The sequence below is a fragment of the Leptopilina heterotoma genome, unplaced genomic scaffold (assembly GCF_015476425.1).
Source record: "Leptopilina heterotoma isolate Lh14 unplaced genomic scaffold, ASM1547642v1 Lhet_128, whole genome shotgun sequence".
NCBI classification, from domain to species: Eukaryota; Metazoa; Arthropoda; class Insecta; order Hymenoptera; family Figitidae; genus Leptopilina; species Leptopilina heterotoma.
Genome location: NW_025110846.1, coordinates 5,241 through 22,383, shown reverse-complemented (window position 1 = coordinate 22,383; position 17,143 = coordinate 5,241). Strand labels below are relative to the sequence as shown.

General features: G+C 22.4%; 1 protein-coding gene across 1 annotated transcript in view; it reads left to right on the top strand.

Moving 5' to 3' along the window:
- Window positions 1-4,672, top strand: part of LOC122512775 (extracellular serine/threonine protein CG31145) — a 119,394-nt gene extending 114,722 nt beyond the window's left edge. Inside the window, exon 7 of the mRNA XM_043628832.1 lies at window positions 4,205-4,672. Coding sequence (XP_043484767.1) covers window positions 4,205-4,412 — 208 coding nt within the window. The 3' untranslated portion in view covers window positions 4,413-4,672. The remainder of the gene's footprint in view (window positions 1-4,204) is intronic.
- The last annotated feature ends 12,471 nt before the right edge of the window (window positions 4,673-17,143 follow it).

Below are 17,143 nucleotides of genomic sequence, written 5' to 3'. Positions count from 1 at the left end.
TTTAATAGTCTCGACTCTTTGGTAAAAAATCTAAAATTATCAAAAATTCGAAAAAATTCAAAAAAACGAATTTCTTAAAATTCAACATTTTTTTCTCTCTTTTATGGGATTTAGCTTCACTATTTTTGTGCTTTTGGAAAACACTTTACTTATTTAATAGTCTCGACTCTTTGGTAAAAAATCTAAAATTATCGAAAATTATCAAAAATTCGAATTTCTTAAAATTCAACATTTTTCCCTCTCTTTTACGTGATTTAGCTTCATTATTTTTGTGCTTTTGGAAAACACTTTACTTATTTAATAGTCTCGACTCTTTGGTAAAAAATCTAAAATTATCAAAAATTCGAAAAAATTCAAAAAAACGAATTTCTTAAAATTCAACATTTTTTTCTCTCTTTTATGGGATTTAGCTTCACTATTTTTGTGCTTTTGGAAAACACTTTACTTATTTAATAGTCTCGACTCTTTGGTAAAAAATCTAAAATTATCGAAAATTATCAAAAATTCGAATTTCTTAAAATTCAACATTGTCCCCTCTCTTTTATGTGATTTAGCTTCATTATTTTTGTGCTTTTGAAAAACACTTTACTTATTTAATAGTCTCGACTCTTTGGTAAAAAATCTAAAAATATCAAAAATTATCAAAAATTCAAAAATTCGAATTTCTTAAAATTCAACATTTTTCCCTCTCTTTTATGGGATTTAGCTTCATTATTTTTGTGCTTTTGGAAAACACTTTACTTTTTTAATAGTCTCGACTCTTTGGTAAAAAATCTAAAATTATCAAAAATTCGAAAAAATTCAAAAAAACGAATGTTTTAAAATTCAACATTTTTTTCTCTCTTTTATGCCATTTAGCTTTTTTATTATTTGAATTTTTATTCAAGAGAAAAAATGGAAAACAGGAAAAATTTAGAAACTTTTAAAAATTCCAGGCCTTTTCCATGATTTCCCTGATTTCCAGAAGTCTTTTAAAAATTTCCATGATTTCCATATTCTGTAGGAACCCTGTTTTATGTTGGAAATTGTCATCCAATATATTTTAATACTAAAATCAAGAGAAGAATATAAATGGAAAATTGTACTAGAAACATGAGCTTTTCACGTGTAATATTCGCTGGGTTATCATTGGCAGGAAATTAAATTATGATCCACTTTCTAGTTACAGGAAAGTGAACTTTAATTCAGTTCGATTAATTTACACTAAAATTTCGCCAAATTAAAAAAAAACGAAACTAACAAAAATAACAAAAATAGTCGAAAAAACGATAATAAATTGGATGAAGCTAAATTTTTCTTTTTTCTCTCTAAAATAAATTTTTCTCCTCTTTTTTTTAAAACCTAAAAAATTTTACATAAAAAATAAATTTCGTAAAAATTTCCTTAAAATATCTAAAGAAAAGAATACAAGAAAAGATGACATAAATTTCAAGAAGATGTAGAATAGAGTGAAAAGGACAATTGAATAAGTGGAAAGGAAAATATAATGAATGACTTGTAATTTTGCGAGTTAAAGTACCTCGTATAATATAATCGCAAATAATAGGAATAGAGAAGAAAAAAAAAAATTTTTTTGTGAATCAAAATACCATTTATAAGCACGAAATTGACCGAGAGGACCAGACAAAATATGATTTTAATGGAATATGTATACTTGAAACAGGCAACGAGAATTTACCGATGATGCGTACGTCAAAATGCAATTCAACTGATTGTCATTCCTATTTTATCGTGTGTCATAAATTGCTTAAAAAATATTAAACGTCACTTATGTATAATTCTCGATTATTATTTATTCGTTCGTATATCAAATTTCTTAAAATTCTCTATAAAGCGTATAAAATTTGTTTTTTTATTCTAATTTTCAGTAGAAAATATATTTTTATTTTACGAATTTGGAGCAATTGTAAAAATTTTTTTTATAATTAAAGAAAAATATAACTAATTGACACTAAAGAAATTATCACAAATATCGAAAAACACATTAAGTTTCTAGAATTAGAATAAAAAAAAATTCTTAATTTCTGTCAATATAATTGATTTTTCCGGAATATAGAATATTTAACTTACTTAAAAAAAAATTATTAATGATAAATTATTTGGCAAAAAATTTGAATTTTTTCAATAATAATTGAATTCCTGAAAATAATTTTATTATTTATAAAGATAATTGAATTCTTACGAAATAATTTTACAATTTATTAAAATAATTGAATTCTTTAGAAGAATTTTATTAAAAAAAAATCAAAGAAAAGAAAAATAGAAGCAAATTGACAAAAGGTTAGGACTATATTTGTCTGACAGAAAATTTATCTCTACTACTGATATTCTTCTGCCTGACTGAAACTGTATTTTTTACTACTTGTAGCAAAATCATCTCCGATATCGATTTTTTTTTCATATATAAATAAAAATCACTGTCTGACTAAAATTGGCCTTCTCTACTAACTTTTAAATTCTATAAAAATAACAATATTTTAAATGTAACTATTTTTAATACTTATATAAAAAATTTTGTTTACCTGAGAAGTCATGTCTACTCCTCTTTATACAGAAAAATAGACGTCTGACCAAAATTGATGTTTACTACTGATATTCCACACTAAAAACAATTCTTAATCTGAATTAATTTCATTATTTATGGAATTTAACTATACGTATTTTAGGAAACTAAACTATTTTTAACTGCATAAAAATAGTAAAATTAATTACACAAACAAACAGGGTTAGATTAACTAACAAAGTAATTAATTTTACGACTTTCCACTTAAATACACAATGCTAGTTGAATTTGCGTGAGAATATTTACGTCTGACTGCAAATTGACTTTTACTACTTTCCACTTATAATATAATTCGAAATAAATTATATTTTTATTACAATATTATTTTATATTATATTCCTATATTTTTCAAAGATAAAAATATTTAATAAAAATAAAAATTATTAATAAATAAGGTAATAAAATTTTTTTTCATCATTTCAATTAAATTATTATTTTCTCGATTTTTCAACTAAAATTCTTCTTGAAATCAAATATTTCTAATAATTTAAAAAAAAAATTCTTTGTGAATTTTCAATTCCATTTGTTTACAATTCAATTTCACGAAATATAACGAAATTTCAATTATTCGAAAATTCTTCAATAAAATATTTATTAGAAAATAAAAAAACTTTAAATAATTTCAAAAAAATTCTAATAAACATTTTTCAAAAAAAAAAATAATAATTCTACAGAATTGTTAGTTAAAAGTATGAAAAATTACTACGATTTTCAAAGATTTTAATTTGAAACCTTTTCAAAATTCAATTATTTCTAAAAATTCATGATTTTAATATTCAGTTATTATTTAAAATTTTAACTGAAATTTATCTTTGAATAAATTGTTGTTAAAAATTAGAAAATTCTACGAGAACTCAATTATTTAAATACGAAAATAAATAATTTATTAATAATTGAATGTTTCTTAAAATTGAATTCTCATAAAGAATTTTACCAACAAATTTTTAAAAAAGGAATTCATTTGACGAATTTTAATAAAAATTTTAAGAATAATTACATTTTTCGAGGAATTCGAATATAATTGTATTAAAAATAATTGAATTTGGCCGATGAGTTTTATTATTTATGAAAATAATTAAATTTTTGCGTAGAATTTTATCAAAAAATTTTTTTAAATAATTGAATTTTGTTGAAAGATTTTATTAAAATAGTAGATATTAAAATTTATTTAATTGAGGAAAATTTTTGAAAATAATTGAATTTTTTAAAGTATTTGATTAAAATTTTTGAAAATAATTGAATTTTGATGAAGAATTTTATTATTTCTAAATATAATAAAAATTTTGAGAATTTTAAAAAAAATTTTAACATAACTGAATTTCTGCGAAGAATGTTATTCCTTTAGAAAATAATTGAATTTTTACAAGGAATTTTATTTCTTTTAAAAATAATTAAATTTCTGCAATCATTTCTAGTTTTATAATAATTAAAATGCGATGAGTTTTATTATTTATATAAATAATTGAATTATTGTGACGAAAGTTTATAAAAAATTTCGTTAACACAGTAAAATTTACAGCTATATTGCAGAAGATAATAATTTTTGTCCACGCATTTTTTTTTAGAGATTCATGGTTTTTTTTAAATATTTCTCAAATGCATTTTTCGCATTTACAATTATCAATTGACATTTGATTTCAGGTATCACAATGGACCCCTGACTTTGGGCGATGCCCTTCGTGAAAGCTTGTCATTTGATCCCGTGTCGCCAGTTCTGTGGGAACCGCATTACGCCGCAGTTGACAGAAGGGTCGGCATTATATTACAAGCAGTGCGCGATTGTGTAAATCGTCAGCCGCAATCCGAACAAGTTGTTCAAGACGAGAACAGCATTGACAACAATGTTTAAAATAAGCATTATTAATATCATAAGCTTTTTTCACCTTTTTTTCAAAACCAAACCAAAAACGAAATTCGACAAAAGAAAATTTTTCGAAATTCATTAAATGTTTCGTGTCGAAAGATAATGACGAAATTTATCCAGATTATAAAGGAGAAATCAGTTCCTTCTCTCTCTAAAATTGAATTAGTAAAAATGTTTACTAAATTTCAATTTGTCAATCAAAATCAAAAAGTCAGCCGACTTTTTGCTTTTGAATCAGTAAATTTTGTTAGTAAATTATTAGAAATTATTATTTATTAGTAAAATTTACTATTTTGAATTTGAAAAGCAAAAAGTCAGTCACTAATTCAAATTAGTAAATATTTTAACAAAATTAAAATTAAGAGAGAAAGAAAATACTTTTTAAAAAAAAATTTGTTTTTAAAAGTAAAAATTTTTTCCAAACATAACATTAAAAAAAAAAGATAAAGATATTTTTTTGCGAGGGTTTGTTAGATCAGTCGACTCTACATATAAAACATATATGTACAAATACATACAAATATATCCAAAAATTTAGAAAATATTTTTATTATAATCCAAAAAATACATTTTTAATTATATCTAAAGAAAAATCAATCCAAAGAAAAAATTTAAATTTAAAACATTGCATATCTGACAAACTGAGAATATTTTTTTAGAAAAATGAAAATATTTACCAAAATTATAAAAATGCAAAAAAAGATATCATAAATTGTGATTTTTTATAATTCAGAATATTTTTTTTCTCTTTAATTAGAAAATTGCGGCTTTAAAGAATTAAAAATATTTGCATTTATATTTTTTTATAATTTATGGAAGAAAGTTGGTTGAGAAAATTGCTTTGCTTTTTTGCTTATAATATAGAAAAAGTTATTTTAATTGAAAAAAAAAAAAATTTGAATATTTTAAAGAAGCGCTTTGACTTTGAGTTTTAAGTTATAATAATAATAATAATAAAAAAGTTCATTTAAAGACTGATCGATTGTTCGCAAAAACATCCCTCTTTCTTTGTACCAATGTAAATTATGTAAATGATGAACTGTTAAGTCTAGGCGCTTTAATAATATACACAGAGTGAGAATGTAAATATAATATTTATATACCAAATATGAAATCTATAATATAATTATAATAGTTATTATTATTACTATTATTATTTTTAGTTAATTATTTTATCATTAATATTATCTAGTGTTAATTATTAATTTTAATATTATTTTTAAAACTGCTATTTTTATTACTATTGTTAATATTATTATTATTATTATTATTATAATTATTATTATTATTATTATTATTATTATTATTATTATTATTATTATTATTATTATTATTATTATTATTATTATTATTATTATTATTATTATTATTATTATTATTATTATTATTATTACTATTATAATTATTTTTATTATTATAATTACTATTATAATTATTTTTATTATTATTATTGCTATTATAATAATAATTATTGTTAATATTATTATTATTTTTTTTTTGCAAGTCAGTTTCTGATATTTAGTCCATAATCTTTATGTACAAATCATAAGCAAGATCTAGTTTTATATCAAAGAAAAATCGGTATTCTTTTTTTAGTTTATTCGCAACCTTTACTTTTCTTCTTTTTTCCTTCTTTTCTTTTTTCTTTTTTTTTTTTTTTAATTTTATTAATCTAAAGGTATGTGTAATATATTTGTTACTTATTTCTACGCACATATAAAAGAGACAATATTCTTATCGAGTGTTTTCTTATGATCAAAGATTATAAGATATCGTTTCGACATTGAGAAACGCTACGCTTGTTATTGTTATTTGTGAGAATAAATCTACTTGTTACTGAAAGAAAGAAAAATTACATTTTACTGTAAAAATATCATGAAATATGTATTTTATATTAATTCAAAGGAAAAACTATTGCAACATTTTTTTGTGCTTTCAATTTTTTTCTTCAATTTTAACCAGAGTAGAAAAAAAAATTGAAAGCATACAATTTTTTGTATTTTTTTATAGAAGTAAATTAAAAAATATATTATAAGATATGTCTTAATATATTTTTAATTTATTTCTATAAAAAAAATATAAAAAATTGTATGCCTTCAATTTTTTTTCCTCAATTTCAACTCTAAAATAGAAAAAAAAATTGAAAACTTACAATTTTTTTACTTTTTTTTGTAGAAGTAAATTAAAAAAAATATTAAGACATGTCTCAATATATTTTTAATTTATTTCTATAAAAAAACTGTACGCTTTCAATTTTTTTTCTTTAATTTCGACTAAATATAAAAAAATCTTTAGTTAAAATTATTAAAAATTGAAAAAAAAAAATTTAATTTATTTCTATATCAAGTATGCACAAATATGCATGTAAATAAATGTACAGTCATTGCAAAATATATAAACAAAAATAAATTACCTATAGTAGAATGTTATTTGCAGAAAAAATTTTCAATAAAAGCAAATTAAGTTAAATTTTTGAAAATAAATTTTTTTTTCTGCGCTTGGTGAAAATATTTTTGAAAAAAAGAAATTGTAAACAATTATCAACGTCCTCCTTTTTCTATCATGACAAAAAAAATGTGTATTTGTAATAAATGGAAAGCTTTTTATAACACTGTTTTTAAAATAATCCTCGATCAAATGACAAAAAGGAGAAAAAAGATGTTCATTGTTTCGTCGATAAATTTTTAATTCTATTTCTCAAAATGTGGCTCAAGAATTTTTTAATATAAATATAAAAAAAATGTTTTTTTTTGCCGGTAGTCGATTAGATTTTTATTCATCGATTGTAAATAAATATGTAGATTGTAATGTTCTTACTTGAATAAAAAAAAAGAATGTGTAAATAATATATATTTGAGTGTATAATTAATTTATTTCCACCGATTGTTTCGTTCTGACTAAAACTTTTTACTACTAATTTTTTAAATAAAAATATCAATTATTTGCTTTTAGCGATTTTTGGAAATTTTTTTTATTTTACAAATTTAGTAGTTTTCCACTAAATTTCGATAAAATTTGGAAAATTCTTTTCTGATTTAGAACCTGAGGACCACAAGTCCTTTGGGGATGGCATTATATATATAATTCAATATTTTGACTTATAATTAATCTATGTTTCCCTATAGAATGACTCCATTGACGAAGTATTCCTGGGGGGGTTGAAGGAATTGGGAATTTTCTCAGGAAGATCAATAATATAACTCCTTCGGGATAACATCGTATCAAGTTGGCTCACAATTTAAACCCGAGGTTTATCAAGCATTAGACCATCTAAATTGAAGTTACTACCGCAGGAGTTTGTAACGGTGATATAATATTTGACATATACACATTCATGTTCTCTCTCTCTCTCTCTCTCTCTCTCTCTCTCTCTCTCTCTCTCTCTCTCTCTCTCTCTCTCTCTCTCTCTCTCCGTTTATTATTTCTAATTGCCAACTAACAAAAACATTCTCAAAAGTCGTAAAAAATTATAATAACAAAATAAAACAAAAAATAATAAAATAAAAATAAAAAATAGTAAAATAACATTGAAAAATAATAAAACAAAATGAAACAAAATATTTTTAAAAATATCTGATAAAATAAAATAAAAAAAAAATAACAACATAATTATAGAAATAATGAATTATAACCGTATAAAGATAAATAGTTAATTAACTGAATTCTATATCTGAAGATAAATATAGATATTTTCCAAAATTATTGACTAATTTTCATAAAAAATATTTACTTCTTTCTTATCCTATTTAAAAAATTGAATTCCTGCAACGAATTTTATTATTTATATGAAAGAATTTAAATATTTATAAAAATAATTTAATTCTTCAGAAGAATTTTATAAAAATTATTAAATAATTAATTTCTATCGACCAATTTTATGCAAATTCTAATTTAAATAATTGAATTCCTGAGAAGTTTTTATTATTCATGTAAAGAATTGAATTCTTACGAAGATTTTTACAAAATTTTTTTTTAAATAATTGAATTCTGTTTGGAAATTTTATGAAAATAGTAAATATTGAAAATCTTTGAATTGCAAAAAGTTTTTAAATTTAAGTAAATTTTACAAAGAATTCTATTAAAATTTTGGTCAATAATTGAATGTTTGTGTGGTATTTCATTAAATTTTTTTGAAAATAATTGAATTCCTAAAAAGCATTTTATCATTTATGAAAAAAATTGAATTCTTCAGAACGATTTAATTGTATTATTTAAAAATATTTGAATTTTCAAGAAGAGATTTATTACTTTAAAAAATAATTGAATTCTTGTGATGAATACTGTTATTTATGAAAACAATTGAATTTTGCATAGAATTTTAATAAAATATCTCAAAATAATTGAATTTTCGAGAATAATTAGTTATTTATCTTTAATAATTGAATTCTTTCGAAGAATTATTTATGTTAATAATTGAATTCTTGGGAAAAATTTTATGAAAATCTAAAAGAATAATTAAATTATTTGAAAAAAATTTAATTAAAATTGTATTTAAAATAATTGATTTCTTTAGAACAATTTTATTAAAATATTTGAAAATAATTGAATTCATGTGAAAAATTCTAATAGTTTTGTAAATAATTGAATTCTTCCAAAAAATTTTAAAAAAACGCTTTTTTAAATAATTAATTTTTGCGAGGAATTGAAATCAAATTTTTTAGAATAATTACATTTTTTGCGAAATTCCTGTAAAATTGTATTAAAAATAATTGAAATCCTGCGATGAATTTTATTATTTATGAAAATAATTGAATGGTTGCTAAGAATTTTATTAGAATTTTTTTAAATAATTGACTCTCCAAGAAGAAATTTAATGCTTTTAAAAATAATTGAATTCTTGTGATGAATATTGTTAGATTCCTGAGAAGAATTTTATTATTTATAAAAATAATTGAATTTTGGATGAATTTTATCAATTATTTTTTTAAATAATTGAATTCTTTTGCGCAATTTCATGAAAATACTAGATATTGAAAATAATTGAATTTCAAATATTTTTTGAAAATAATAGAATCGTTTTAAAGAATTTGATTATAATTTTCGAGAATAGTTTTTTGATTTCTAGTATTAGCGAATTTAAAGTAGTAGAAATTCTCAAAAAAAAAAAAAACAGAAATAGTAGCTTTTAGTGGTTGAAATTTTAGATTTGGTGAAATATAAATTTAGCTATTTAAAAATTCTGTAAAGTGGCGATACACAAACACATCAATTAGCCATTAATTAACTGTTTATTTTTAATCACAAATTTCTCTGCTCTTTTAAAAGTAAAAAAGAAGTAAAATTCCTGTGAAACAAGAAACTAGAATGTTGTAAAATATTTAAAAAAATAAATGTATAATATTAAAAATTATTTAATTATTTAATAATAAAAAAATTAAATAACTGTCAATATTCTTTGAAGCAAAGATCATGATAATTAAAAATAAAATATGTAGCAAATAGAGAGACTTTGATCTTTGAGAGTTTGGGACAAATCAAGGGAAGCATTGAGGCGGAACGTCAGTTCAAATAGAAACTGTTCTCGCAACCATATCGCAATTACCAGATTCGTGGTTTGTCCATGACGTTAGGCGTCTGGAGCAGATCGTCTGTTGCTTGACATTTCCTACCCATAAACCACCTGATACCTTTACTCGTAGGTTCGGTCCAAGCTCTATGAATGGCAATACGTCACATACACGCACCATTATAGACCAAGTTAATCTCAGAACAACCGAATTATTCCCCTTTCGAAATTCTCCACGGTCTTCCAAAGACTATTCGCTAATTTTTCACAAAAAATCATTATCCACTGTCAATCCTATGATATAAATTAATAATAAAATACAAAAAGATTTTTACGTTTCTAAAAACTGAAAACTTTTCCAAAATTTGCAAGAAATGGAAATTTTTATCTTTACACTGAAAAAAAATTAATTTGATTCAAATAATATTTATTTGAGTCAATTAAATGCTATATTTGAACCAATAATTTCAGTACTTGAAGCAAATATGAACTAACCCATTTAATTGACTCCATTAAATATTACTTGATTCAATTAAATATTTAATTGATAGTAGTCAAGTAATCTGTTATTTAAATCAATTAAATTATTGATCGTAAATAATGTGATTATTAATAATTTGAAATTTATCAAAAATATATTTTATCTAAACATAAAAAAATTATTTCAGTAACTAAATAATAACTACAGTCGAGGAAATACTCAAAATACTGAAAATTAAATACTTCTTGAAATATTTCAATATTTGAAGTACCTCCAAACTACACCTAAACTAACTGCGCGAAACATTCTAACTAATTCGATAATACTACCCGAATATTTCGACATAGGCGATGCAATAGCAAAAATACTTTATATCAATCAAGAAATTATTTAAAAAATAATAAAAAATTGTGAAATTCAATTTTCTTTCAAGTCACGTAATCGAAAAAGAAACGTCGTTAACGCTTTACTCTTTTTTTTTCTTTTTCTCTCCTTGTTTTTGGAAAAAATAGAACAAAAAATACATTTCATAAAACGTGATGCTCATGCAAGTTGCAATCGTCATACATTAAAAAATCGAACTCAACCGGGAAAAACGACAGGAGAATGTGTTCACTGCTAGTGCGCAACGATGTTCTACACGTTTCTATTAAATAAGCCATATATAAAAACGCAAAATTCAGAATATACAGGAGCACTTTATATACTTTTAATTGTTGATTACTATTAATATAATCAATATATTATTAGGCAGTTTTGATTTTAAATACTTTCATAACTTTTAAATAAATTAAAAATTTGGTAAACTTTTTATCAGTAAAGAGTAAAACAGTAAAAAATATTAGTATATGAAAAAATACGATATTCAAACATTTAATTTAAAAACTCTTTAAAATTCAATTATATCTAAAAATCCAAGAGGTACTGCTTCTCATATTCAATTACTATTTTAGATTTTAACAAAAATTCATCTTTTAATTAAATTAAATTATTAGGAAGAATTTTAATATTTATGAAAATTAAGATGCCTAAAGGAAAACATGTTTGTCTTTAAACAAAATTTAAGGAAAAAAGAAGAAAAACAGATTTTCGAGGGGGTATATACTCCAGTATTGGAGTGTAATATCGCGTAATATTGCGTAATAGAGCGCAATAGTACGTCATTACGTGGGTGTAATACCCAGAAATATCTCTGTATTGCCCTGTAATATTGGTAATAAGTGTACTTTTAGCGTAATAAGTATATTAGAGTGTACACGTTTTCAACCCGTAAATACCCCCTCGCAGATTTTATTGAAAATTGACAAAGATACCAAACTTTCAAATTTTCAAAGTAAAAATATTTCGAATTTTTGTACTTTTTTCGAAAAACTGTGATAACTTTTTTGATTTTTGTTGTACAAAAATGTGTCTAAAGGAAAAGTTGTTTGTTTTTGTTCAAAGTTCGAGGAGAAAAGCATAAAAAAAAATTTTATTGAAAATTGACAAAAATACCAAACTTTCAAATTTTCAAAGTAAATATGTATCGAATTTTTGTACTTTTTTCGAAAAACGGTGATAACTTTTTTGATTTTTGTTGTACAAAAATGTGTCTAAAGGAAAAGTTGTTTGTTTTTGTTCAAAATATAAGGAGAAAAGCGGAAAAATAGATTTTATTAAAAATTGACAAAAATACCAAACTTTCAAATTTTCAAAGTAAAATATCTGGAATTTTTGTACTTTTTTCCAAAAACTGTGATAACTTTTCTGATTTTTGTTGTACAAAAATGTGTCTAAAGGAAAAGTTGTTTGTTTTTGTTCAAAATATAAGGAGAAAAGCAGAAAAATAGATTTTATTGAAAATTGACAAGAATACCAAACTTTCCAATTTTCAAAGTAAATATGTATCGAATTTTTGTACTTTTTTCGAAAAACGGTGATAACATTTTTGATTTTTGTTGTACAAAAATGTGTCTAAAGGAAAAGTTGTTTGTTTTTGTTCAAAATATGAGGAGAAAAGCAGAAAAATAGATTTTATTGAAAATTGACAAAAATACCAAACTTTGAAATTTTCAAAGTAAAACATCTGGAATTTTTGTACTTTTTTCCAAAAACTGTGATAACTTTTCTGATTTTTGTTGTACAAAAATGTGTCTAAAGGAAAAGTTGTTTGTTTTTGTTCAAAATATAAGGAGAAAAGCAGAAAAATAGATTTTATTGAAAATTGACAAAAATACCAAACTTTCAAATTTTCAAAGTAAAATATCTGGAATTTTTGAACTTTTTTCGAAAAACTGTGATAACTTTTTTGATTTTTGTTGTACAAAAATGTGTCTAAAGGAAAAGTTGTTTGTTTTTGTTCAAAATATAAGAAGAAAAGCAGAAAAATAGATTTTATTGAAAATTGACAAAAATACAAAACTTTGTAATTTTCAAAGTAAAATATCTGGAATTTTTGTACTTTTTTCGAAAAACGGTGATAACTTTTTTGATTTTTGTTGTACAAAAATGTGTCTAAAGGAAAAGTTGTTTGTTTTTGTTTAAAATATAAGGAGAAAAGCGGAAAAATAGATTTTATTGAAAATTGACAAAAATACCAAACTTTCAAATTTTCAAAGTAAAATATCTGGAATTTTTGTACTTTTTTCGAAAAACGGTGATAACTTTTTTGATTTTTGTTGTACAAAAATGTGTCTAAAGGAAAAGTTGTTTGTTTTTGTTCAAAATTTAAGGAGAAAAGCAGAAAAATAGATTTTATTGAAAATTGACAAAAATACCAAACTTTGTAATTTTCAAAGTAAAATATCTGGAATTTTTGTACTTTTTTCGAAAAACGGTGATAACTTTTTTGATTTTTGTTGTACAAAAATCTGTCTAAAGGAAAAGTTGTTTGTTTTTGTTCAAAATATAAGGAGAAAAGCAGAAAAATATATTTTATTGAAAATTGACAAAGATACCAAACTTTGAAATTTTCAAAGTAAAATATCTGGAATTTTTGAACTTTTTTCGAAAAACTGTGATAACTTTTTTGATTTTTGTTGTACAAAAATGTGTCTAAAGGAAAAGTTGTTTGTTTTTGTTCAAAATATAAGGAGAAAAGCGGAAAAATAGATTTTATTGAAAATTGACAAAAATACCAAACTTTCAAATTTTCAAAGTAAATATGTATCGAGTTTTTGTACTTTTTTCGAAAAACGGTGATAACTTTTCTGATTTTTGTTGTACAAAAATGTGTCTAAAGGAAAAGTTGTTTGTTTTTGTTAAAAATATAAGGAGAAAAGCAGAAAAATAGATTTTATTGAAAATTGACAAAGATACCAAACTTTGAAATTTTCAAAGTAAAATATCTGGAATTTTTGTACTTTTTTCCAAAAACTGTGATAACTTTTCTGATTTTTGTTGTACAAAAATGTGTCTAAAGGAAAAGTTGTTTGTTTTTGTTCAAAATATAAGGAGAAAAGCATAAAAAAAAATTTTATTGAAAATTGACAAAAATACCAAACTTTGTAATTTTCAAAGTAAAATATCTGGAATTTTTGTACTTTCTTCGAAAAACGGTGATAACTTTTTTGATTTTTGTTGTACAAAAATGTGTCTAAAGGAAAAGTTGTTTGTTTTTGTTCAAAATTTAAGGAGAAAAGCAGAAAAATATATTTTATTGAAAATTGACAAAGATACCAAACTTTGTAATTTTCAAAGTAAAATATCTGGAATTTTTGTACTTTTTTCGAAAAACTGTGATAACTTTTTTGATTTTTGTTGTACAAAAATCTGTCTAAAGGAAAAGTTGTTTGTTTTTGTTTAAAATATAAGGAGAAAAGCAGAAAAATAGATTTTATTGAAAATTGACAAAGATACCAATCTTTGAAATTTTCAAAGTAAAATATCTGGAATTTTTGTACTTTTTTCCAAAAACTGTGATAACTTTTCTGATTTTTGTTGTACAAAAATGTGTCTAAAGGAAAAGTTGTTTGTTTTTGTTCAAAATATAAGGAGAAAAGCAGAAAAATAGATTTTATTGAAAATTGACAAAAATACCAAACTTTCAAATTTTCAAAGTAAAATATCTGGAATTTTTGAACTTTTTTCGAAAAACTGTGATAACTTTTTTGATTTTTGTTGTACAAAAATGTGTCTAAAGGAAAAGTTGTTTGTTTTTGTTCAAAATATAAGGAGAAAAGCAGAAAAATATATTTTATTGAAAATTGACAAAGAAAGATACCAATCTTTGAAATTTTTAAAGTAAAATATCTGGAATTTTTGTACTTTTTTCGAAAAACTGTGATAACTTTTTTGATTTTTGTTGTACAAAAATCTGTCTAAAGGAAAAGTTGTTTGTTTTTGTTTAAAATATAAGGAGAAAAGCAGAAAAATAGATTTTATTGAAAATTGACAAAAATACCAAACTTTCAAATTTTCAAAGTAAATATGTATCGAATTTTTGTACTTTTTTCGAAAAACGGTGATAACTTTTTTGATTTTTGTTGTACAAAAATGTGTCTAAAGGAAAAGTTGTTTGTTTTTGTTCAAAGTTCGAGGAGAAAAGCATAAAAAAAAATTTTATTGAAAATTGACAAAAATACCAAACTTTCAAATTTTCAAAGTAAAATATCTGGAATTTTTGTACTTTTTTCCAAAAACTGTGATAACTTTTCTGATTTTTGTTGTACAAAAATGTGTCTAAAGGAAAAGTTGTTTGTTTTTGTTCAAAATATAAGGAGAAAAGCAGAAAAATAGATTTTATTGAAAATTGACAAGAATACCAAACTTTCCAATTTTCAAAGTAAATATGTATCGAATTTTTGTACTTTTTTCGAAAAACGGTGATAACATTTTTGATTTTTGTTGTACAAAAATGTGTCTAAAGGAAAAGTTGTTTGTTTTTGTTCAAAATATGAGGAGAAAAGCAGAAAAATAGATTTTATTGAAAATTGACAAAAATACCAAACTTTGAAATTTTCAAAGTAAAACATCTGGAATTTTTGTACTTTTTTCCAAAAACTGTGATAACTTTTCTGATTTTTGTTGTACAAAAATGTGTCTAAAGGAAAAGTTGTTTGTTTTTGTTCAAAATATAAGGAGAAAAGCAGAAAAATAGATTTTATTGAAAATTGACAAAAATACCAAACTTTCAAATTTTCAAAGTAAAATATCTGGAATTTTTGAACTTTTTTCGAAAAACTGTGATAACTTTTTTGATTTTTGTTGTACAAAAATGTGTCTAAAGGAAAAGTTGTTTGTTTTTGTTCAAAATATAAGAAGAAAAGCAGAAAAATAGATTTTATTGAAAATTGACAAAAATACAAAACTTTGTAATTTTCAAAGTAAAATATCTGGAATTTTTGTACTTTTTTCGAAAAACGGTGATAACTTTTTTGATTTTTGTTGTACAAAAATGTGTCTAAAGGAAAAGTTGTTTGTTTTTGTTTAAAATATAAGGAGAAAAGCGGAAAAATAGATTTTATTGAAAATTGACAAAAATACCAAACTTTCAAATTTTCAAAGTAAAATATCTGGAATTTTTGTACTTTTTTCGAAAAACGGTGATAACTTTTTTGATTTTTGTTGTACAAAAATGTGTCTAAAGGAAAAGTTGTTTGTTTTTGTTCAAAATTTAAGGAGAAAAGCAGAAAAATAGATTTTATTGAAAATTGACAAAAATACCAAACTTTGTAATTTTCAAAGTAAAATATCTGGAATTTTTGTACTTTTTTCGAAAAACGGTGATAACTTTTTTGATTTTTGTTGTACAAAAATCTGTCTAAAGGAAAAGTTGTTTGTTTTTGTTCAAAATATAAGGAGAAAAGCAGAAAAATATATTTTATTGAAAATTGACAAAGATACCAAACTTTGAAATTTTCAAAGTAAAATATCTGGAATTTTTGAACTTTTTTCGAAAAACTGTGATAACTTTTTTGATTTTTGTTGTACAAAAATGTGTCTAAAGGAAAAGTTGTTTGTTTTTGTTCAAAATATAAGGAGAAAAGCGGAAAAATAGATTTTATTGAAAATTGACAAAAATACCAAACTTTCAAATTTTCAAAGTAAATATGTATCGAGTTTTTGTACTTTTTTCGAAAAACGGTGATAACTTTTCTGATTTTTGTTGTACAAAAATGTGTCTAAAGGAAAAGTTGTTTGTTTTTGTTAAAAATATAAGGAGAAAAGCAGAAAAATAGATTTTATTGAAAATTGACAAAGATACCAAACTTTGAAATTTTCAAAGTAAAATATCTGGAATTTTGTACTTTTTTCCAAAAACTGTGATAACTTTTCTGATTTTTGTTGTACAAAAATGTGTCTAAAGGAAAAGTTGTTTGTTTTTGTTCAAAATATAAGGAGAAAAGCATAAAAAAAAATTTTATTGAAAATTGACAAAAATACCAAACTTTGTAATTTTCAAAGTAAAATATCTGGAATTTTTGTACTTTCTTCGAAAAACGGTGATAACTTTTTTGATTTTTGTTGTACAAAAATGTGTCTAAAGGAAAAGTTGTTTGTTTTTGTTCAAAATTTAAGGAGAAAAGCAGAAAAATATATTTTATTGAAAATTGACAAAGATACCAAACTTTGTAATTTTCAAAGTAAAATATCTGGAATTTTTGTACTTTTTTCGAAAAACTGTGATAACTTTTTTGATTTTTGTTGTACAAAAATCTGTCTAAAGGAAAAGTTGTTTGTTTTTGTTTAAAATATAAGGAGAAAAGCAGAAAAATAGATTTTATTGAAAATTGACAAAGATACCAATCT